This window comes from Brassica napus, unplaced genomic scaffold (assembly GCF_020379485.1).
Source record: "Brassica napus cultivar Da-Ae unplaced genomic scaffold, Da-Ae ScsIHWf_259;HRSCAF=431, whole genome shotgun sequence".
Classification (NCBI taxonomy): domain Eukaryota; kingdom Viridiplantae; phylum Streptophyta; class Magnoliopsida; order Brassicales; family Brassicaceae; genus Brassica; species Brassica napus.
This window is the reverse complement of record NW_026015905.1, coordinates 88,067-111,467: the sequence shown is the minus strand read 5'-3', so window position 1 is coordinate 111,467 and position 23,401 is coordinate 88,067. Positions and strand designations below refer to the sequence as shown.

The 23,401-nt window shown below is 34.6% G+C and overlaps 1 protein-coding gene across 1 annotated transcript; it reads left to right on the top strand.

Annotated features, from left to right (window-relative positions):
• Positions 1-21,049: 21,049 nt before the first annotated feature.
• Positions 21,050-21,619, top strand: LOC106372828. The gene is made up of 2 exons (XM_022720070.2): positions 21,050-21,427; positions 21,515-21,619. Exons 1-2 carry the CDS (start codon positions 21,050-21,052, stop codon positions 21,617-21,619), a joined length of 483 nt encoding a protein of 160 aa, XP_022575791.1.
• The last annotated feature ends 1,782 nt before the right edge of the window (positions 21,620-23,401 follow it).

The window sequence follows — 23,401 nt, the reverse complement described above, 5'->3', positions numbered from 1 at the left end:
CGTTCTATTTTTAGAAGAGCGAGAAGACCATTTACCACTGACCTTTTCAACCATTAATTCCGCCTAACTCACTTGCCTAACTTGCCAGGCCACTCGCTAGAACCTCACGCTGTAAACTCATGGTTCTAACGAGCTGGGGGGCTAACTGTTGGGGTCAAAATCGGTCACGACGGAATCAATGTCTAAAAGTCCGTAAAAATCAGCATTAACATTTTTACGAAAAAGTAATCTTCGTAAAGATATCTTTACAAAGAGCCTTGCGGTAAAATCTTGTTCAAATCTCAATCGAACCACTAAATACCGATTGTCCGAAGGAAACAGACATGTATCCAATTCGGCCACGGACAAGCTCGAGTACGACAATCGGACCACGGACAAGCCAAGCTCGATCGATACGCGGCGACCAAGCATGCACACAGCCCGGTCACTACGTAGCGAGCGAGCGTCCGTCCCGCTCGGTCGCTACGTAGCGACCGAGCTCGAGCCAAGCTCGGTCGCTACGTAGCGACCGAGCTACGTAGCGACCGAGCTCGCCAAGCTCGGTCGCTACGTAGCGACCGAGCTCGAGCCAAAGCTCGGTCGCTACGTAGCGACCGAGCGATCGTCCCGCTCGGTCGCTACGTAGCGACCGAGCTCGAGCCAAAGCTCGGTCGCTACGTAGCGACCGAGCGATCGTCCCGCTCGGTCGCTACATAGCGACCGAGCTCGGCCAAGCTCGGTCGCTACGTAGCGACCGAGCGCTCGTCCCGCTCGGTCGCTACGTAGCGACCGAGCGCTCGTCCCGCTCGGTCGCTACGAAGTGACCGGGCTCGAGCCAAAATTCGGTCGCTGTGTAGCGATTGAACCTTTCCGAACATCGATACAACACCAGTTCTTGCATTTTCGTCAAACCTTCGAACGCTATCTCCCGAAGACCGTAGCAAGCTCAGTCCATGTTTCCCGCCATTCTAATTCATCGATCAAACTTAGCGGATTAGAAACCGCGGAAAACTCGTAGTAAACGTGTCGAGTCGGAAGACGGCCCAAAGGGACCTAAAACACGACTCGAGGCCCATCCTATGATTTTCCTAACCAAAAGCCCGTAAACCACAGCATGGTTTACGCTTGGCCCACAAGGAAGGATAAATGTCAAGTTTCCGCGGATAAATACGGAAGTTTTGAAGATAATTGTGAAGATCGGGAAAAATGGAATATCTCCATTTTTATGTTATGACGGCTTAAGGGCAGAAGAGTAAAAGCGTAAACCGACCTTGGAGCTAGTATATAAGGAGTCCTAGGCGAGGAGCAAGAAGAGAGAGAGAACTTTTTAGACTCAGAATTCTTTGCACTTAGAAACTTTAGGCTTTATTCTCGACAAGTTCGGTTTCTATGACTGGCACTCAATTACTAGACGAACTCGCCCAGGCAGTTCGATCTCTTGTCCAGCTCTATCAATTGAACTACGTTCGACTTGATCCTCGAAAGGGGTACGTAGGCAGCCTTTAACAAGGTTCAGTCCGAAATCAATCAAAAACCTTTTCTTTATCTATTTCGTCTTTCATTATCGAGCTGCGACTCAACTAGGTTTGAGCTATTAGGCCGCTAGAACTAAGTAACTCGCTGACAGCCTTTGCGGCCAAAGCTTTTATGATCGCTTGTAACGATCGCAACGCTCTTACGCAGACTCGAAATAAGATCAGCTGTTTTCTCTAAACTCGTTTGTTATCTTTTCATAATTTCCGCATATATTTGGTCACTTGCCGTTGGCTCTCGCAGAGATCCGGGACCTCTGGGAAATTAGGGTTTTCCTAGTTTCCTTATTTAAACGGAAATCGACAGTGCGAATTTCGGTTCCCACAATACTTAGATCTGGGATCTAAATTCCAACTTATACAACTTATTGCAGATTACATGATGCAAATATTATCTGAGGTTTTATAGATAAACAGAACCATTCGTTATGATTGTTTGCTGCAAAGAGAACCTATCCATAAAAAATGACATACATACATACAGAACCATCCGTTGACCCAAGTGTTTCGGAGAGAATTTTATCGTAGAATCATTATCCGTGAAATTATTAATTAATATTGCATATATTACACATAGTTGATCATCATATGTAATAGAATTAAAATTATATGGTGATGTAATGTATTTTATCCAGTGTTAAAGAAAGTCTTAACTTATTATTCGGGATTTCTCAAACTGAATTTTCACAAATATCACTATACATTATGTTAGTATTTAATTTATGAATTTCTAAAAAAAAATTAAAAATTCATGTCAAATATATTAATATAAATTATAAGAATTCTAATTTGAAAAACTTTGACGTGGAAAAACACGTGAAAAACAAAAACTATCTCTAAGAAGCGAATATAAAGGTGATTTCGTTGTTCCGAGTTCGGTCTTCGCTCCGTTATCGGACAAGTCTCTTCCTCCCTCCCTCTTTTCATCCGCTCTCCTTCCTCATCTTTCTGTTTACAGCGATATGTCTGACGCTCTGGTAGAGGCTTTTGTGCTGGAACCCTAGATCTGCTCCGAAGAGAGCTAGGTCCGGTGTTTTAAGGTCCTTTTATGTAGTTTTCAACGAGTTATCAAGGGTTGTGTGACGGAAAAAGTCGGCTTTTAGGGTTTGGACCTCGACGGATCTCATTTTCTGTTTGTAGATCTGGTTGGAGTTCTTGTGGTGACACCACATGAGGGTTGGAGATGGGCTCTCTCCTCTGTTCTTCATATGTGATGTTAGCAAAGACTGTCCTCATTGTGGAGTGGATTGTTGGCTGTCTATGTGTTGAGGCTTGGTGTCTAGTCTCGACTCAGGTTTTTGCTTGCGTTCAAAGGAGGTGTTAGATGCTTTCGATCGGCGCGTACTCAAAGGCTCCACTGGTCATGCGGCTCCGTCTTCTCTAAAGTTCGTGCGTTTATAACTCAGATGTTGCGGTTTGCTCTGTCGTGTATGGCAGTTTTGGCCATTTGTTCAGTGGTTACCCTCCTTTTCGATGTCCTCCTCGCTATCTAGCTCAAGTGTCGCTAATGACGGTTCATGTGTGGTCTCTATGTTCCTTCTTCTCTGATTTCTCAGGTCCTCGTTGTGTCTACATCATCGTTTGATCTTGCGCAAGCGCAGAGTAAACGGATCGGGTTCTCTGATTTGGACCAAGACGTCGTTTGTAGCTTTAATTGATTCAGTCGGGTTGCATTCGGCGAGGAGACATGGTTGGGATTTGTCATCCCAATGCTGCGAGGGCTCCTCGGTTGTCTCGGCATATTTATCTTCTTTTTTTTTGCAGGAACAGAAAAACTTTATTCTAGTTTCTATCTTCACCACAGTTCGATTACACCTCAAGGTATTTGTTCCTCAGGTTTGGTTCTCGATCCCTTGCTGATGCCATTGAAAGCTTCAATGTACGTGGTATTTTCTTGGTGGAGGAGAAAGTGAATGCTTCGGCTTTGCAACCGGATTAACCGAACTTGGCGTTGAGGAATCTACCAGAGACTGAATGGCATGTAAGTTCCATGTTCTCAAAGTTGCATTGATGAGAGAGTCCATTGTATGGTCATGGTAAAGATATGTTGATTTTTGTTTGCTGGTCCCAGGTGGGTGGGTGGGAGTCAATGATCATTCCATACTTAGATAGATAATCTTGATCTCATCCTTTTGATTAGTCCTTGCTAACCAAATATCTAGCAGAAACAATACTATGCCAACCATATGACGGTGAGTACGATCTTATCGGTTCTAGGGGTGATGTATTCCTGAAATACCGTCTTTTGAAAACTCGGGAAAATAAGGTTGTCGGTTTCTCTATCAACCGCCATAACTGCTTGCCCAATATAGTTGTATTAAAGTCTATGAGATCTTTAAAACCTAAGCCTCCTTCGTCCTAAGGAGTACATATTTTATCCCATGATTTTCGGTGCATTCCTTTAGTATTACCCCTTGAGCTCGACCAAAATTGTGCCATTGCGCTCGTTAGCTTCTTCGTTACCGTTTTTGGTATGCAAAAACAAGACATCACATGATTTGGCATAGCCGTCACCATAGTTTTATAATCACTTGGTTGAGCTGATAAGACCACAGCTAAGAAAGACTCAAGAGCGTCTGTGGCTAGCATTCCTCGGGGGCGAATTAAACGTCAACGTTTTTAGAATTCTTTCTCCTACACACCTTTGCCCTCTTTCACCGAAGAGGAAAGAAGACTCTTTCAAGCCATTCTGACTGAAACTAGGGGTGGGTCTTTACCAACTCAAAAATATTCGAATTTTGGGAAGACAAAAAACACTTTCCTCCCTTGGTGAAAAAGTTAAAAATCCATCCATTTTACTCTGTTACTAGGATAAGACCTGCGCCTTGCGCAGGGTAAATTTATATGAAAATTGTTTAAAAAATATTGTATAGAAAAATAAAATTTATATTCTTGATCGAATAAATATTTTTGGCTTTTAAGCAATTTTTTAAAGAAATTTTTTGTTAATTACATAATTTATATTTTGATGAGTTGATCCAATTTTTTAAAATATTTTAGGTCAAAAAAATCACTTATCGCATAAGAACCTAACGTTTAGGCCGAAAAATCTCAGGCCTACTATTTGGTTACAATGAAACTATGGTAGCTCGATTTTGTATCATGATTTAAAAATATAAAAGTTAATTATGGTTATAAGAAGTTTACGTTCACATGCCAATCTTATCTATCTTTAATATTTTTCTCATTTTTATATCACTTTTTTCATTTTGGTTATTACTCGATATAAATATTGATTTTTGAGTTTATTCTAATTTTGTTATTTTGTTTTGATCTGAGATTTCGAAAATATTTAAGATTTAAAATTATTAAAGAGATACATACTTAAGTTAAGATCAGCGCCTTGATCAGAATAAATATTTTATATTTATTAATTATTTTATTTTTTTCTGCATATTATGAAATAATAAAATAATAATTATATATTAAATAACTAAAAAATCAGTTACAATTAGGTATTAAATTGGCGTACGCATATAAATCAAACGACCGCTATTGTTTATTCGCAATCATTTTATGGTAAATAAATCAAATTAATCAATCTTATTTATCGTTTATGATATATAATTAAATTTAAATGATATTAACATAGATATATATAGTATACTTTTTAATATGGATATTAATGAGGTTTCTACTCATATTATTTTATGATTATTTGCATATTTGTGTAACAAAATTTTACACCAACGATTTTTTTTTTAATGTAGAATGTTTAATGGTTTCAATAGTTTATAATTATTAAAGAACAATTTATATTTCAAAATTAAAATATTATCTTTTCACTTGATTAGCAACTAAAAAATTCAATTCTTCTAGTAATCGTCATTAACTGCAACTAAAGGGATTAATTGTATTTTCCTTAACTACCGAAAATATCATATCAACTTATGGCTTGGTCCCAAAGTTTATAATGTAGTAAATACAATATTTCTAAACTTAATTAAGCCGAACTTGTGTATCAAGCAATTATATTCGATATATAAGCACTTATATTAGGTTACCTTAACTAACTAAAATATCATATCAACCTATGCCTTGCTCCCAAATTTTTCAAAGTAGTAAATACTATATTTCCATATTAATTAGTCGACCTACAGAAGTTATTCGATGCGCGCCTAAGATAACTTTGGTCTTATACCAATTTTATTATTTAATTGTTTATAGTACGGTTCAATTGAAATCAAAATGCAAAATGGAACTATGATTTACAATAAAAAGAAGTTAAACTTTTTCGGTTTTTCAGTTAAGTTCAAATATGACCAGCTTGTGATTTGGTTACGTTTGGCTGTCAATTGATACAGAAGCTATAAGACCATTGCTACACATTGTAATGCTATACGACTAAATACACAATTTCTAAAAAATTTCATAGAAATTAACATGTTCAGCAATAGTCTTTGTATAATTTACTCACATTCGTCAATACTCATACTACAAATATATGATGCTATGTATGATGATGTTGAATTTTAAAAAATTGCTGCTAATACTAAGATAACCAAGGAGAAGTAGAACAAACTATTAGTTTTGCATACAGAGTAACTTGATGGAATAATTGACTGACACAATGCGTTACTTTTTTGACATATTGTAAGACACTATGTTTAGTACAATTTAATTTATCTCCAGGTCCTGGTTGTTCTTATTGTTAGAGGTCCCCAACAGCAAACAAAGCTCCAAAAAAAAATCTATATACACGATGAAGTTTATTACTCGATGATTTTAGGTGGACAATCATATTACACAACATATCAAAACGACATACGATGGGTCCTTTTTTAACATACTCGGATTTTTTTAAAACTCCTTTAAAACGACAGCCCATTTAAAAACGATAGACCAATATTCATGTTACTGTCGCATAATGTATTTCTCTAGGGAGTTTAATTTTAAACTATGTTATTCCTAAATGCTTTATAATTCTGACACGTCAGCCTTTAAGAAGCTTAAAACACTGCCAAATAGGATGGGGTCATTTTTTAATTATTACAAACTTAAGGTTATAACTATTTAAAAGATCCTCAATTAATATATAAGGGATTTATAAGATAGTATACAAAACCAAAAACTTGTGTTTTTGATCCTCCCAAATTATCAGGCATTCTAATATATGATCACATTCCTCCTAAATTTTGTATCCCTAAAATATCCCATAGTTCATATCTGATGGGTTCCTCAATCTTATGACCAAATTGAATCGGAGATTTTTAAAAATTTATCTGCTGACCCGACACCCCCTCATATTCCTTCAAAATCCTGAGAATTTTTTGGAATTCCTGTTTTTGTGCTCTACAAAAGAAGAGACTATCATCTGGAAAGAGTAGATAAAAAATTGAGGGACAAGTCATTGCAACCTTCATATCCCGCTAAATGTTTCTCTTTCTCAGCTTTATAAATATTCGCAATAAGTGCTTCTGTGCACATAATAAACAAATAACGAGACAAAGGATCACCCTATCGTAGGATCCCATGTGGAATTATGTCTCCCCATGGTTAGTCATTCAATAAACCTCTAAATTATACCAAGGAAATATATTCCATCATTAGTTGGATCCAACGATGGTCAAATCTGTTGTGGCAACGCAAGCTGAGGTTCCTCTAGTTCGCAAAGGTCCTACAACCAGGTCAGGTTCGGGGGTCATAAGATATGTTCTCACCAAGGATGTCCAAGAAATGATAGATCAAGACAAGACCGGCTTCAAGCAGCTGCTGATTCAGAAATGGCCGAGTTAAAGATTGAAGAACAAGCCGGTCCAATAGAGGTTCAAGATCCGTACGGTACGATCCAGTTCTCATCCATCACCCAGAACCAAGCCCGTCTAATCATCTCCACATTAAATCTCGGTTCGGCCTCAAGTCCAATTGCATCTGGTTTAGAGACTTAGCCGCCTGATCCAAATAAGGTAAGCATGTAAGGATTCAATCATGATTTCTAACCGGTTTATTTTTTTTTGGTTTGTGTTTGGTTGATTTATTTTCGATTTCATTAAGACACAATGGGCAAACTTGTACCCTTTTATTTCCAATTTGAGTCCAATAATTGAAGGCCTTTGTTACCCTTCGCTTTAGTAGTCCAAGTAGAGTCGGCCCATTATGTTTTGGCCTTGTTGTTTTAGAGTCCAAGAGAGTCCATGTTGTTTTTGCTTCAAGTCCCCTAGAAGGGCAAAGCAATCGGGTATTTAATCTCCACTTTAAACAGCCGTGTATTTTTTTACCTAAGCTAATATATGAGTCAGTTTTCCCCTAGAAAAACCCTAAAATCTTTCCAGTTCGTATGAAGCCAACTTGAGAGCAAATCCTTGACATATCAAAGAGCCGTCCATTGTTCTTTGTGGAGTCCATCGATCCATCTTCATCCCTCGTCCGATCTTGAGAGAGACACACATACAAAAAGAACTGGATCCATCTCTTTTCATCATTCCATCCACTGATTTTGTTGAGAGAGACATATGTCCAGCAACAAGATCCCATCCTCCATCAATCCTATCTCTTTTCTTTGTTATTTCCATATTGCATATCGCCCATTGATCAACTCGTCCATCATCATTCATATTATATTCATCATTTTAGTTATCTAGTTGGTTTCTGTTTCTTCATAAAAATCCATAAAAAAAACTAATAAAACTTACACTTTTGTTTTGGTTACAAATCGGCTTCCAAAAGTCCTTTCTGGCCTTTTGCCCATACCGTCTTGCTGTTGGATCCAGAATCTCAGTCGATCCAACAGGATTGGCCGGACCCGTGCCTACAACATTTTGGTATCAGAGCCGAAGCTGGTTCCTTCGGTTATCTATTTCTCTTAGTTGCATTCTTTTACTTATGCATCATCTTAAAAAAAAATTGCATATTTAGGTTTCTGTTCTTTTGTGTTCATCATTACATTCAAATTGAAAATACAAAAAAACAATATTAGATCTTTAGCTCGGTTAGAAAGCTGGTCGGATATTTTCTTACCAATTTTCTCGACCGGTTTCCATTTTCGGGTCGACCGCAATAACTTAGTTTCCATAATTTTTGTATTCCAAATTGATTAGGTTCTCTTTCCTTTTCCTTGCTGATTCGATTTTCATTAGCTTGATTTGAGTCCAATAATTCAAGGCCTTTGTTAGCCTTTGCTTTAGTAGTCCAAGTAGAGTCGGTCCATTATGTTTTGGCCTTGTCGCTTTACAGTCCAAGAGAGTCAGAGTCCATGTTGTTTTTGCTTCAAGTCTTCTAGAAAGGCAAAACTGCCGGGTATTTAATACCCACTATAAGCAGCCGTGTATTTTTTTACCTAAGATAATATATGAGTCAGTTTTCCTCTAGCAAAATCCTAAACTCTTTCCAGTTTGCGTGAAGCCAACTTGACAGAAAATCGTTGACATATCAAAGAGCCGTCCATTGTTCTTTGTGGAGTCCATCGATCCATCTTCATCCCTCGTCTGTTCTTGAGAGCGATACACATCCAGCACTAACCGGATCCATCATTCCATCCACTGATATTGTTGAGAGTGACATACGTCCAGCAAAAAGATTCCATCCTCCAACGATCCTATCTCTTTTCTTTGTTATTTCCATATTGCATATCATCTATCGCCCATTGATCAACTCGTCCATCATCATTCATATTCTATTCATAATATTAGTTATCTTATTTGTTTATGTTTCATTCATAAACATCCATAAGAAAACTCATAAAAACTTACACTTTTGTTTCAGGTTACAAATCGGCTTCCAAAAGTCCATTCCGGCCGTTCGCCCATACCGTCTTGCTGTCGGATCCGAAACCTCAGTTGATCCAACAGGATTGGCCGGACCCGTGCCTACAACAAAATCCCATCTTGTGAAGTAGTGCCTGAATAAAGGTCCATTCAATCCTCTCATATTCTTTACTCACACTACAAAAAAAAGTGATATTGATAGCACATTATGATACCGTGTTTTCTGAACTGCTATCAAAAATTATTTTTTTTAGGTTTATATTAATAGCAGTGTAGTAATGCTGTTGTGTAAAACTAGTAAGCGGGAAGAGAAAATCACTAATACCGCTAATATTTAGGTGAAAATTAGACATGCGCCTAGACATAATATTTTTTTTTTCTATAACACATTATGATAGCATTGTTTTCAGAACTGCAATGAAAAATCAATTTCTAATCTTTGAAATTTTAAACCCTAAACATGTATTAAACGTTAAACTCTAAACATAAACCTTAAAACTCAAATCTTTTCATACAATAACCTGAAATCATAAACTTAACCTCAAAATTATCCCTTTTAATCTTAATGTTTAAATTCCAAACCACAAACCTTAAATCCTTAATTAAACTATATATCCTAAACTCTATATATAAACATTATACTCCAAGTTATAAATATCAACACTAACATATTGTATTCAACACCCCTACTGTTCATATTTAGTTCCAATTCTTAAAATAAAATTTAAAATTTAGTTATTTTTAATCTTAAAATCTTAAAACCAAACCTTAACATTACACTTCAAACCCTAAAACCCTACATCCAAATCATAATATAAATATTAATCTTATATTTTTGAAACTTAAACACCAAACCTTAATATAAACTATCAATTTATTATTTTCAAAAAACAAACTCAAATCTTACCCTAACTCCCCCATATATTTAAATTCATAAATTAAACTTCAAATCTAATATTCTCTACTTAAATCTCTAAAATCTTAAAAAATTATCTCTACACTCAAAATTTTAAAATAATACAAATCTTAAACCAAACCCCAAATTTTTACTCAAAACACTCAAACATAAATAATAATCTTAAAACTTTATTCAATAATCTAATTTTACTCTAAATCTCAAACCCCATACTCCATACCTTATATCATAACACTAAAATGTAATTAATTATAAACTCAAATACATAAATTTTATATGCTAAAACTAACCTTAACACAATACTTCAATCCCTAAACCCTAAATTTATACTCTATATCCAACGCATAATCTTAATATAAATCTGATGTTTTCAAACTTAAACACCAAAACTATATTTCTTAAACCCTTAACTTCATTTTTTTAACTCTGAATTTTAATTTCAAATTTTAAACTTAAACCCTATGTTATATATCATAAACCATAAACTCTATTTTATACCCAAATATCAATCACAAAGTTTAACTTTTAAAATTATAAATTTTCTATTGTGAATTATAAAATTTTGATGTTTTCTCAATATATTTTTTTGTTTACGAAAATATATTAAAAATATTATATATATTAAAGCACAAAATAGTGTAGAAAACAATAGTATTTAAAAAAAATAGCTTTAAAAATCTGATTGGTAAACATAAAGTGGCCAATCACATACAAGGGTGATGATAACTAATATTGACCATTGATTTTATTTTTTGAAAGGTCTAGATTGATGGAAAATTGCCAAAAATGTCACATTCATAGTACTACTTTTCATGTTTACACTAACCACTATTACTCTCATTTTTAATGAAGGGTAAAAGATATTCATAACCCTAGGATTAACTAATCTAGACTTAGAGTTTAGTGTTGAGGGGTGGATAGAGGTTTTGGAATGTGAAATTTATGATTCTAATAAATATACAAATAAATACTTAAAAATATATAAAAATATAAAAAATATTTCAAAAATAATTTTCGATTTTCAAATTTTTTTTTGAAAAAAACATAATGCTTCTCCACCTTAAACCTACACCATAGAGTATAATCCATAATGCTTATACTCTATATCCAAAGCAAACATAGGAAGAGGAAAGGCTCATGCATGATGTCTTTTCTTTTTATAGATTTGGTTTAGTGTAAATCGATTTGGGCATCTGTGTTGGTTTAATTATTTTTTAATTCTTTTTTAACATTGTAAACCAAAATTTATTTGTAATTCTATTTTAATTTATAAATAAATAAATTTATTTATTTTTAATTTATAAATCAGTTTTTGGATTAATTTTTATTTTTATTTAATTATGATGTTACCCAATAACAACAAACTATGAGAAATGCTATTATATAGTTTGGAGACAATAGCATTTTATAAAACTGCTATGATATAGGGGAGGCCTATTATAGTTTGGGTAGACATAGCGGTTTCAATAACGTTAAGAATAACATGTCATAGCTTTTTAATTACGCAAAGAAAAAACGTTTTTGTAGTGACATCTCATGAGCAATGAGATATTGTCAGAGATCAATCTTCCAGCCACAAAAGCCGATTGTGTTTCCGAGATAAGTGTGGGAAGACAAGCCTTCAAGTTCAACCTCTGACATAATACCTTAGATGTAATCTTGTATCCTACATTACAGAAACTTATAAGCCTGAGCTCTGTTATCCTTGTGGACCGCTTCATTTTAGGAATCAAACAATATTTGTAATATTTAACCTTGTATCTAGTTTCCCTGTAGTAAAAAATAATTAACCATATCCAGAATGTCTTTTTTTTTTTATTATATGTCAAGAGTGTTGAAAAAATAGAGTTGTCATTTCATCCGGTCCAAATGCTTTCTCTGGATGCGTAGTAAACATAGCTCGTCGTACTTCATCCCCTGTTGCAATCCTGAATAACCTTTGATTCATCTGTGCAGTGATGCTAGGCGTAATCTCATCCAGAAATTTTGGAATTCTGAAGGTGAAGTGGTACTAAACATGCCATCAAAGTAATCCACTGCAACTTTTTCTACCTTTTTGTCCTCTATTATCCAGTTTCCATCATATTCGTAGAGACCTACAATCCTATTACGAGCACGACGTTGTTTCGTTAGGGCATGATAAAATTTAGTATTAAGATCCCCTGATATATACCACATATTATGACTCTTTTGTTGCCAGAACTCCTCCTCATCCATATACGCTTCCTGTAAATTCCCAGATACTTCCAGTATATCCTCTTGAGTTCTGTTGTTTTCTGTTTGTACTTCTTCCAGAACTTTTTGAAGTTCACTGATTTTCTCCTTGCCATATGTTGGATTATTCTTTTGCCAAAGAGCAATCTCATGACGACAATTAATAATTTTTGATACAAAAATCCCCCATATTCCCCTATGTTGAATGACCCGAGCTTCTACCAATGGATTCCAATAAGCCGTCCTGTCCATTCATCTTTTATCAAATCGAAATTGTCCCCACCGCCTGGGTACTTCATCCTCAAGATAAGTAACTACTGGTGGATTGTCAGAGCCTATCATCCCTAAATATTCTGTGTAAGAACATGAAAAAACGCGTGTCAGTCCTCATTTGGTAAAGCTCGGTCCAAACAACACCGAATCATCGTTTTCCTTCTTCTTCATTGCCTGGACATTTGATTCCCCCTAGCCGGAAATTTCAAAAGTCCGCTTTTCCAAATCATATTATTGAAGGATAAGAACGATCTTGCATATCTCAAAGAACCACCTTGTTTTTTCATGGTTTCCAGTGATCTCATTCAATCTCCAATGATAAACCACATGCCAGATCTTTCCAGGCTATATCTTGTATGTTTCCATACTTGATCTCTTAATTTTTGAACCGGGTCTCCGTATGCAAATTTCATGAAGACTGATATTCCAAGAGCTACTGCTTCCATATCTATCATTTTGTTACTTGTGTACAAGACTTTAACCTGATACTCATTATTGAAGTATAAAGCTGATCCAGGGTGATTGAAGTCCTTGAATGAAAGCAAAATCTTGCTTTATTTCCGATTAAGACAAAAAAAATTAGGTTTATGTTTATGCCATATCTCTCTAAGATAATTTATTGTCTATTTGCTTCACATACCCCTACAATTCCAGCTGAGAACTTTTATAATATATTTTTTTATTTGCTCCTTTGAGCTAAGCAACCAGGTGCAAAGAAACCCTACGTGCCCAGATAACCTATGATGTTGCATTGATATTCTGATTACCAAGGCAGGCAAAAGTGATTGCTTGTTCTCCGCATGCAGCCGTGATACCATATTTTTCCAAATGTCTGTTGTTTGTTTCTGTACCCACCTCATAAGATTATACTATGTGAAGAAGCAATGTGCACCACCAAAACAAAAACACCCGTTAACCAAAATAAATAGTATATCCTTATTGTGTAGTAACCTCTGACTCATATATAACCATAACCATACACAAAACAAAATCGTCAAGAATAAATACTGATCGATAATTTATGTTGAATCATGTGTAACCCAAATAAACACAAAGCAATATAACTATAGAGCCATTAAATAGGAACCAATGTGTACATCATGTGTAACCCAAATAAACACAAAGCAATATAACTATAGAGCCATTAACTAGGAACCAATGTGTAATTGGTATTCCATAACTCATTCCTAGCCTGGCACTGCTTTATAGTTGACCATTGTACTCTCAATCCATTACCATTGTATCCCATATCACCAAACCCTCGTGCTTGTTGTCGGGTTAGACCAGTAAACCTGTCCAGCACATCTATAAGGCATCTAGTTCGTAGCTGCATACGGTTTAATGAGACCAAACGTATTTTCCCGTCAAAACCGAACATTTTTTCCGCCAAAACCGAAAAAAAAAATTTTCCACTAAAACCCAAAAACGTATTTTCCCGCCAAAACCAAAAAACGTATTTTCCTACCAAAATCGGAAAAATGCATTTTTTCGCCGAAACCGGAAAAACACGTTTTCCCGCCGAAACCGGAAAACACACATTTTTCCGCCGAAACCGAAAAAACGTATTTCCCGCCGAAACCGGAAAAACGTATATTCCCGCCGAAACCGGAAAAACACATTTTTTTGCCGAAACCGGAAAAACGCATTTTTCGCCGAAACCGGAAAAACGCATTTCCCGCCAAAACCGGAAAAAACACATTTTCCCGCTAAAACCAAAAAACGTATTTTTCCGCCAAAACCAAAAAAACGTATTTTCCCGCAAGAACCAGAAAAACTCATTTTCCCGTCAAAAACCGCAAAAAATATTTTTCGTCAAAAACGCAAAAATGCATTTTCCCGTCAAAAACGCAAAAATGCACTTTTCCCGCCAAAATTACGAAAAAAACTTTTCCCGTCAAACCCGCAAAACACACTTTTTCGTCAAAAACACATTTTCCGCCAAAACCGCAAAACGTACTTTTACCGCCAAACCGCAAAAACGTATTTTCCGCCAAAACCCATAAAAACGTATTTTCCGCCAAACCCGTAAAAATGTTATTTTTCCGTCGAAACATAAAAAAAAATATTTTAGTCATTTTATTAACAAGTCCACCTGGATGCAGATGCAAGTTAAAAAAACGAACATAGCTGCATTCAGATGATTCATCTGGATGTATGAACAAAATGAAAAAACGAACAACACTCAAATAAAGCATCTGGATAAGACATTTAGATGGACCATCTAGATGCATCTTCCAGATTCCAGATGTACAAACGAACAGGGCCATTATAAATAGATCTTACCAACAACCAAATCCTCAATAAAAAAAAACAGGAATTCACGAAACCTCAACAATAAAACAAGATAAAATGCTCATGGAGCTTATTAGAACAATTAAAATACTGAAACCATAAACCAAAAGCTGCTCGCATAACTTCTCAACTGGACTGACTTGATCCATAAACACTATTAAGGTTTTGGTAGACCAGGTTTTGGGTTTGATATACCCTTATCCTCCACCTGTTTAGAGTTGTCTCCTTGGAGGGTGCCTGTTTTGGCAACATTACGCTTGCGTGGAGAAATCAGCGCCTGATACATTCTCATCTTAGTTGATCCTCCTGTGATAGTGGATGGTTTAAACAACCACTTTCGGGCCCCCTGCTTCATCACCGTATCACCAGCAACCAGAGTCTTTGCCTCTGCATCGTCACTTTGTTTTTCCTCGACATTAACAACCCCATCTTCCTGAAACTTAACATCATCCTCAATCTCCTAATCAGAGAGACTATGAAATTCATCCTCAACATTCTCATTATTCCCATTCGTTAACAAGCTATTATGAAACTCATCCAAGTCCATCCCATCAACACCTAACAAATTATCACGCTCCTATAGAGTATCTTTGACCAAATCTAAGCCATTTTCCTCACCTAAAGTTTTCCGTATTACCTTTGTTGGTGCAGCATGAGTTTTGATCAGTTCAGCTTGAAACTCTAAGATGCCTGGGTCAACTCCTTCTCTTCCTACTGGGTGTTCCTCACCTCCTGGTTCAGATTATTTCCCTCGTCGCGTACTTCCTCTCTTACATCATTTTATGGGCTTCGTTCTCTTCTTATACCACGATTGTACCTGACATGATCGTCTTGAGAATGAACTCTTAACGGCTCCCAGCTGTGTTCCTATGACGAGAACCTTCTTCATCTCCACGGTTGTTACATTGATTAATGTGGGGTCTTTTGTTCTTTCTTTCTGCCACGTTTACCCACTTGGAATCAGGTTCCTCAATCATCTTGCCCTTACCCTTCCCGCGTTTTTATTTTTCCCTGTTCTGCTGACCCACATTGCCATTAATAATAACTCAAAGGAGTCTTTTATTTCCATTGAAGGAAAACAGAATTTTTACTTTGGAAAGTGCTCTTCACGGGCTTCTACGCATGCATCAAGACTAAATCACGATCACGTGTCGATGGACGTCGTGATCGTGGGAAATCAAGATCTCATTGGAGATTTTGATTTGGAGCCACCGTTTCCTATAAATCTCCAGATCGCCACATGATGACTCGGGAGCAGAGCGGTATATGATCAGATTTTGATTTGGAGAGGTATATGATCAGATATGGAAACGTTGTGGAGAAGATATCGAGATTGCTTGAAGTGAAGAGTGAGATGGTCACTACCAGACGACAATGATTGCTGTGGAAAAGATATTTTTTTTTTCAAATATAGACCTTAAAAATAAAAGAAAAATTATCAAAATAGAATTAAAAATGGGTTAATTTGCCAAATAGCTAAATTTGGAGGCAAAATGAAGAATATAGCTATGATTTTGACATTATTAAGTCACTAACAATTTTTTCCAAGTTTCATCCGGTTTTATCCTTTTTCATAACAAGTTGCAGGTGAAAGAAGAAATAAGTGGTGACGTTGATGGTGAAAAATATGTGGACCTAAAATATCAAGACTGTAATTGGTAAGAAAATCAACAGTGCTTAGAAAATGGATGGTGGTGGTTACCGCAATGGCAATGGATGGAAGATGTGGTGGTGATGGTTACAACGACGATGTGAAAACTACGGTGGTAGTGGCTATGGAGAATGAAGCGGTCGTGGATACATGAAAAAAGATGATCTTTCATGATAAGGATTACTGTGGTTGTGGTGGTGCTTCTGGTAATCACCGACATAATTAATGTGGTTGAAGAAAGAGATATTATAAATAGAATGGAACATATCAAATAGTCTAGTACACATTGTTCAAATTTTGAAATGTATATGATTGCAATGAAAGAAGTAATGCTTACCCCAACATTAACTCAAACCTTCCATAAACTAAACCCAAAACACTAATCACTAAAACCTAAAAGGAAATATAAACCCTAACCCAAATATCAAAATATGCACATAGTACATAATATGAAGTAGTATCAAAATAGAATAGTAACAAACAAAATAGCATAGTTCATATTGTTCAAATTTTAAAATGTCTATGATTACATGGAAAAAAATAATGTTTATCCCAATGTCAACCCAAACCTCTCATAAACTAAACCTAAAACACTAATCATTAAACCCTAAAAAAAAATATAAACCCTAACCCAAATAGCATAGTACATATTAACGTCAACCCAAACTTTTCATATAAACTAAATCCAAAACACTAATCACTAAACCATAAAAGGAAATATAAACTCTAACCAAAATATCAAAATATGCACATAGTACATAATATGAAACATTATCATATAGAATAGTAACAAACAAAATAGCATATTACATATTTTTCAAATTTTGAAATGTTTATGATTGCAGGAATGAGGTAATGCTTACCCCAACGTCAATCTAAACCTTACATAAACTAAACCCAAAACACCAATCACCAAACCCCAAAAGAAAATATAAACCCTAACCCAAATATCAAAACATGCATGTACTACATAATATGAAGCATATTAAATAAAATAGTAACAAACGAAATGACATAGTACATATTGTCAAAATAGCATAGTACAATCAAAAACTTAGGATTCAAATAAGGGCGCCTCGACCGTAACGCCGTCGTGATCTGTAGATTTCATGGCTATGGTGATGGTGGTTCAGTGATGAATGTGAATATGAATGAGGTGAGAATAATTATGAAAAAGGAATACTGATTATAGAAAAAAAAAATCTTTAAAGAGACGATAAACACAAAACACAATGGAGAATTAGTGATGATCGTATTGTAATGGCGTCGGAGGACAAAGTGGTGGAGATGAAAGCAGATTGATGGTAATTGTTAATCGAAGATGAAGAAGAAGAAGAAGAGATATTTTTATCTTTCATTAACCGGTTGTTAAGGGTATTATAGTATATATTACATAAATAATGGAGGTACTTTTTTTTTGGCTAGATATTTAATTATGTTTTGTTTTGTAGCTATGCAGCCCAATTTCCCTTAAAAATTTTATCAAAAGAAGCAAATATATAATTATATCCCTATAGTTAATTAATCTAAACCCATTAGGGTTTAGAGTTAAGTAGTGGAATTTAGGGTTTGGTCTAGAGTTTAGGGTTTAGGGTTGAGAAGTGGGATTTGGAGAGTAAAATTTCAAATTAGTAAAAAAGTTAAAAAATTTCAAAATAAAATAAGCTATTTTGATCATTTTAGTTTTTGAAGTTTTTTTTGTAACAAAAACTTAAAAAGATTTATTTGAGAAAATTACCCTATATTCAAGTTTTTATGAAGGTTAAAAAATGATTAAATGCATAAAATAATTTATCATGCTGCTTTTTAAATTTATAATACTAGGTCCCTACGTACGGTTAAAGAATTTCTTTTTTTAAAATATGTATTTTTTTTTGTTAAAATATATAAACAGTTACATAAATTGTTTTTCCATTATTGTTGAATGACAAAATATACATAAGAGTGTTAATTTGAATTTGCAAAGCCATATATTATAGAAAATATATCTAGAAAATTACAAAAACTTAAGTCAACAATAAGCTATATATATCTCTATTAAGGTTCTGAATGGTGAAAACATTTCAAACAGGACAGATCAAGCGGATCATGCAGATCAAGGAGAACAAATGCAGATCAAGTGGATCATACAGAAGATATGAAGATCAAGCAGATTATGCAGACAGATTAAACATATCATGTAGGAGAAATGCATATCAAACGGGAAAGATACATTTTTGAATATTAAAAACGATTCAAATAAATAGATTATATTTAAATAATAAAAAAGTATTAAAATCCAAAACACAAAAGATATAAAGACAATACATGTATATAATACAAATTTTTATTTTTATCATATTATGTGTTTACATACACAATTATTTATAAGAAAAGTTCAAGTTTAATTTTAAATTATTTAGAAAAAAATTTAAAAGTTATTTATTCTTTCATAATTATTATTATATAAAGGGAAATTGCCACAAATAACACATTCATAGTATCACTTTTCATCTTTACACTAACCACTTTTATCCTCACTTTTAATGAATGGTAAAAGACAATTATACCTTTAGGGTTAACTAATCTAGACTTAGGGTTTAGAGTTGAGGGGTGGGGTAGGGTTTTTGGAATGTGAAATTTAGGATTCTAATAAATATATAAATAAATATTTAAAAAATATATAAAAAAATTGTTAAAAATAGTTTCAAACATAATTTTCGTTTCGCAAAAAGAAATTTGAAAAAAAAAAAAAATTTCAAAAAAAAAAATTTATAAAAAAGTTTGAATTTGAAAAATTATAATTCGAAAACATAAAACAAAATTTTACTTTTTTAATTTTTTAATTTTTAATTTTTTAATTTTTTTATTTAAATAATGATTTATTATATATATAATAACAAGGGCATAAGAGTCTTTGCCACTTAATGAAGAATGTATTTTTGAAAATGTCTCTTTAGTGGTTCTAAAAATGAAAAGTGGTACCATGAAAGTGGTAAACATGTGATTTGCTCTTTTATTATATACTATTACGGTAACATTAATATAAAGAGTATTAAGCTTTGGTGTTATGGATGATTTACCTCTTTACCTTTGATGTTATCTCAAGTTTGAGCGATGCTTCATCAAGTCTTGAGATGGTGAGCGGAGTTGCAGGTTTTTGTTATCTTCTTTTACATTTGATCTCTCCATCTATTATAGCAAATATGTATAGAATATTTTAAAACCTAATTGGCAAAAAACATTCAGAAAAATTGATATCTATAAATTAATAAGCCATACATTACGTAGTTGTGCTTATGGGTTGCACATGGTGATGCAGCAGCATCCTAGAACTTAAGGGCAACTTTCCTGTTTTAGTATTTCCTTTTTACTTATGGCTTTGTGTTTTGCCTTTTACTATTAGGTTAAGGATTTTAATGACGGTTTAAGAGTTCTATATAAAGAACTTTCTTATGGCTTTTGTAAGATACACTTTTGATAATTAATAAACTAGCTTTGAGCTTTATACCTTGATAGAGATTTGATTCAATTCATCTTGTTCGAGAAGCCTTGAAAGAGATTAGATTAAATTCATCTTCTTCAAGAAGCAGGTCTCTAGTGATTTCAAATCGAAATCCCTAGATTGAGCTGATATCATCAGTTCTTACCCGCCATCACATGGGCAGTAAATCTTAACGTAAACGTTATATTATTATTGCACGACAATGAAACACTTACTTCTTCTTTTTGATAAGGTGATGTAGCTCCTTAGTCCAACCACAAATGAAAAGTATAGAGGAAAAAAATTTGAAGGTAAGATGTATTAAATTTTGTTTGTCATAGAGAAGAAAGTAGAGATGATTTGCAAGTTATATAGGAGATGAAGAAACAATTTCTGAATATTTGAGTTAACGGGGTTAAAACTTTTGAGAAAAATTAGGAATATAGGGAATTGTTGATTTAGATTGCATAAGAAATAGGAGATGTAAAGAGAAATTCTAGATTGCATAAGAAATAGGAGATGTAAAGAGAAATTCAATTTTTTTTTAATTGTTCTTAAAAAAAATTTCCACATGACGGTTTCTGATTTGCCAGACAACTTGCAGTTTAGTATATAGGAGATGTACTGATAAGTATTCGTAAGATAATTATATCCGTGTGCGCGAGAAAAAACACCTAGTATCAAATAATTATAACCTGTAATAATCAAGATTGCTGTTAGTGGATTTAGCACTTAGCAGAATAACGGTATAACATGAATAAATAGTATTAACAATGTTGGATTCGGTAGTGGCGCACTACATGATTCCTGCGCCGATCGCAGTATTAGTGTTCCAACGGTAACTTTTCATACATGAAGTCAATTTATGTTATCCAACCACTAGAAGACACGTCCACAATATGACCCAGCGGTCGTCTTTCTTTTTTCTTGTCCTTCGCCTAAACTATAAGAAGAATGACTCAACCCAATGTATCCAAGAAAAGCAAGAAAGATCAGAAACAACAAAAGCTAAGAAAGTAAACAAAAATGGTGAAGCAAATAAGTCTAGAAGAAGAGAAGGAGAACTGTCCTCTTATAACAACAAAAATAGTTGAATACTTGCAACCTGTAATGTGTCAAGAGCTACTCTGCAAGTTTCCAGACAACTCTGCATTCGGATTCGACTACACGCAGAGCTCTCTCTGGTCTCCTTTCTTGCCTCGAAACTACGCAAGCCCTTCCGATCTGAACTCAGACAGTTGCGTTTGTCGTAACCTTGAACTCGGAGAGTTTCAAGAAGGCAAGAAGATGATCAAGATTTCAATGAACAAGAAAATGAAGAAGAGTAAGTTAGTGAAACTAGACATGTCTTTGATAAAGAATGAAGATTCTCCTAATAGCGGCTGTTTTCCTTTTCATACTAAGGTAAATACATTGATAATGATCTTCTTTTTCTCTGTTATTTTTGTTCTCAGTGTGATTTATATTCTATAATATATGTGAAGATTGTAGGGATGGGATGGTGTGTTAAAGGCAGCTTCAAAACACTTCAAGAAGTCAAAAAAGAAGAGAGATCCAATCGCTGATGTCAAGCTTCTCAACTTCTGCAATTGCTGAAATTATATATATCCCACTTCAATTTTAATTTTATGTCTCTGGTTCTTGTTTTATATTTTATGTAACAATACTACGAGATCATCTACAAGAAAACATGAACGTAACGACGATCATTTTCGTGGTTATTTCGTCGTAACTAACCCTTTACGAGAAAATAACCACGAAAGTCAATTCGTCGTGAGACGTTTGTCGTAAGGCGCATTTCCTCGCTAATTCGTCGTAAGGTTACGAGAAAAACTTTCGTCGTAAAGAAGAGTTGAATATTTCGTCGTAAAAGACACGTAAGCGTTTCCTTGTAAAGTCCACGTTTCGTCGTAAAAGACTTGTAACATGTTCCTCGTAAAGTCCACGCTCCATTTCATCGTGAAAGACACATACATTTTACGACGAATCTGCATGTCTTTCGAAATAAATATCAAGTAAAACTTAACGAGGAATCTGCAAGTCTTTCCTCGTTAAAGCGACTTAAATTTATCCACGAATTTACTTTGATTCTTATTTTTTCTACATTAAAAATTATAATCAAATGAATAAATAAAATTATTTAAAATATATTAAAATTTTAAATAATAAAACAAAAACGAAAATATTTTATAATAAATATTTAAGTTTTATAATACAATAAAAAGAAAAGAAAAAAGTAGCTAGGGGTTATTCTGGAACTCATGGAAGAAGTCTTGACTCCTTCTATCGATCTCTTCCTCCTCCTCCTGTGCGCGGCGGCGTGGCTGTGGAATGCTAAATTGTACCCGTCTCGTGTGCAACATGCTCTCCAATTGCGGATTCCAGCTGCTAAAACGTCCAGAAAACCCTCGAGTGAACCCAAATGAGCTTGCGTCATGCTCAAATCAGAACGCGTCGCGTTCAACTCTGAACGCAGCAGAGTGATATCACTCAAATTATCCTAAGGAGTGATTTACTCTACCAAGTAAGAGGTAGAGTTGTAGCACTTAGGGATTGAATTCAAAGGGAGCTAAGGCACACAATATATCTATATAGTTATGTAGTTAAGTTAGAAAAATAGGTTTAAAGCAGTAAATAGCACGGGTGAACAAGTAATTGTTCGATTGATTGATTGTGGTTTTTAAAACATATATGGAAAGCGTTAGATTTAGGGTTTCTATTCAGACAATCAGAATTATAGAGATATAAATACTAAGTATATAATGGATATTCTAGAACTCAAACAATAAAAATAGTCGATCAACTTTCGTATTTTTAGACTATCTATCGCCGGATCTAGGACCTCAGCTGTCGCTTGTCGGTCCTGAGAAAGTGTCGATCGATTCCAACAACAAGGTTTCGATCGATACACCTTTCAGCCCGTCGATCGATACAGCTAATGAGTTGTCGATCGATGAACCTTCCTGGGAGCGTTAACGCACGGGTTTCACGAGTTTAGTAGGCTTAACTAAATCAGCTTCCGCCTATTTCTAGCAATCCTATCACAATCTATACTAATTCAGACAGAGAACCAAGCTTCCGCTTGCACCCTAATATCTATAGGCAAGGTCCTAGTTAGTTATTCTAGAACACATGCATTAAGAACAGTTTAATTGATTTATATCCTAACACTTAGAAATTCTATATTTTTGGCCAATCCCTCATGAATATTTGAACCCTAAATCTAATAGAGAGAACTACTCAGACATAGCTAAGTAATTCATAACAATAAGATATGAAAATTGCATAAATAGAATAGAGTAGAAAACCTGGAGTTCCAATCATAAATATCTGAAGGAGTTTTTGGATCTTCTCTCCAAATCTAAGACTCTAAGTATT

Bases quoted from the DNA above. Each gene is read 5' to 3' on its own strand.
- LOC106372828 (XM_022720070.2), top strand. From the start codon at position 21,050: ATGGTGAAGCAAATAAGTCTAGAAGAAGAGAAGGAGAACTGTCCTCTT. The intron at 21,428-21,514 runs GTAAATACATTG...TGAAGATTGTAG, and splicing joins GTTTTCCTTTTCATACTAAG to GGATGGGATGGTGTGTTAAA.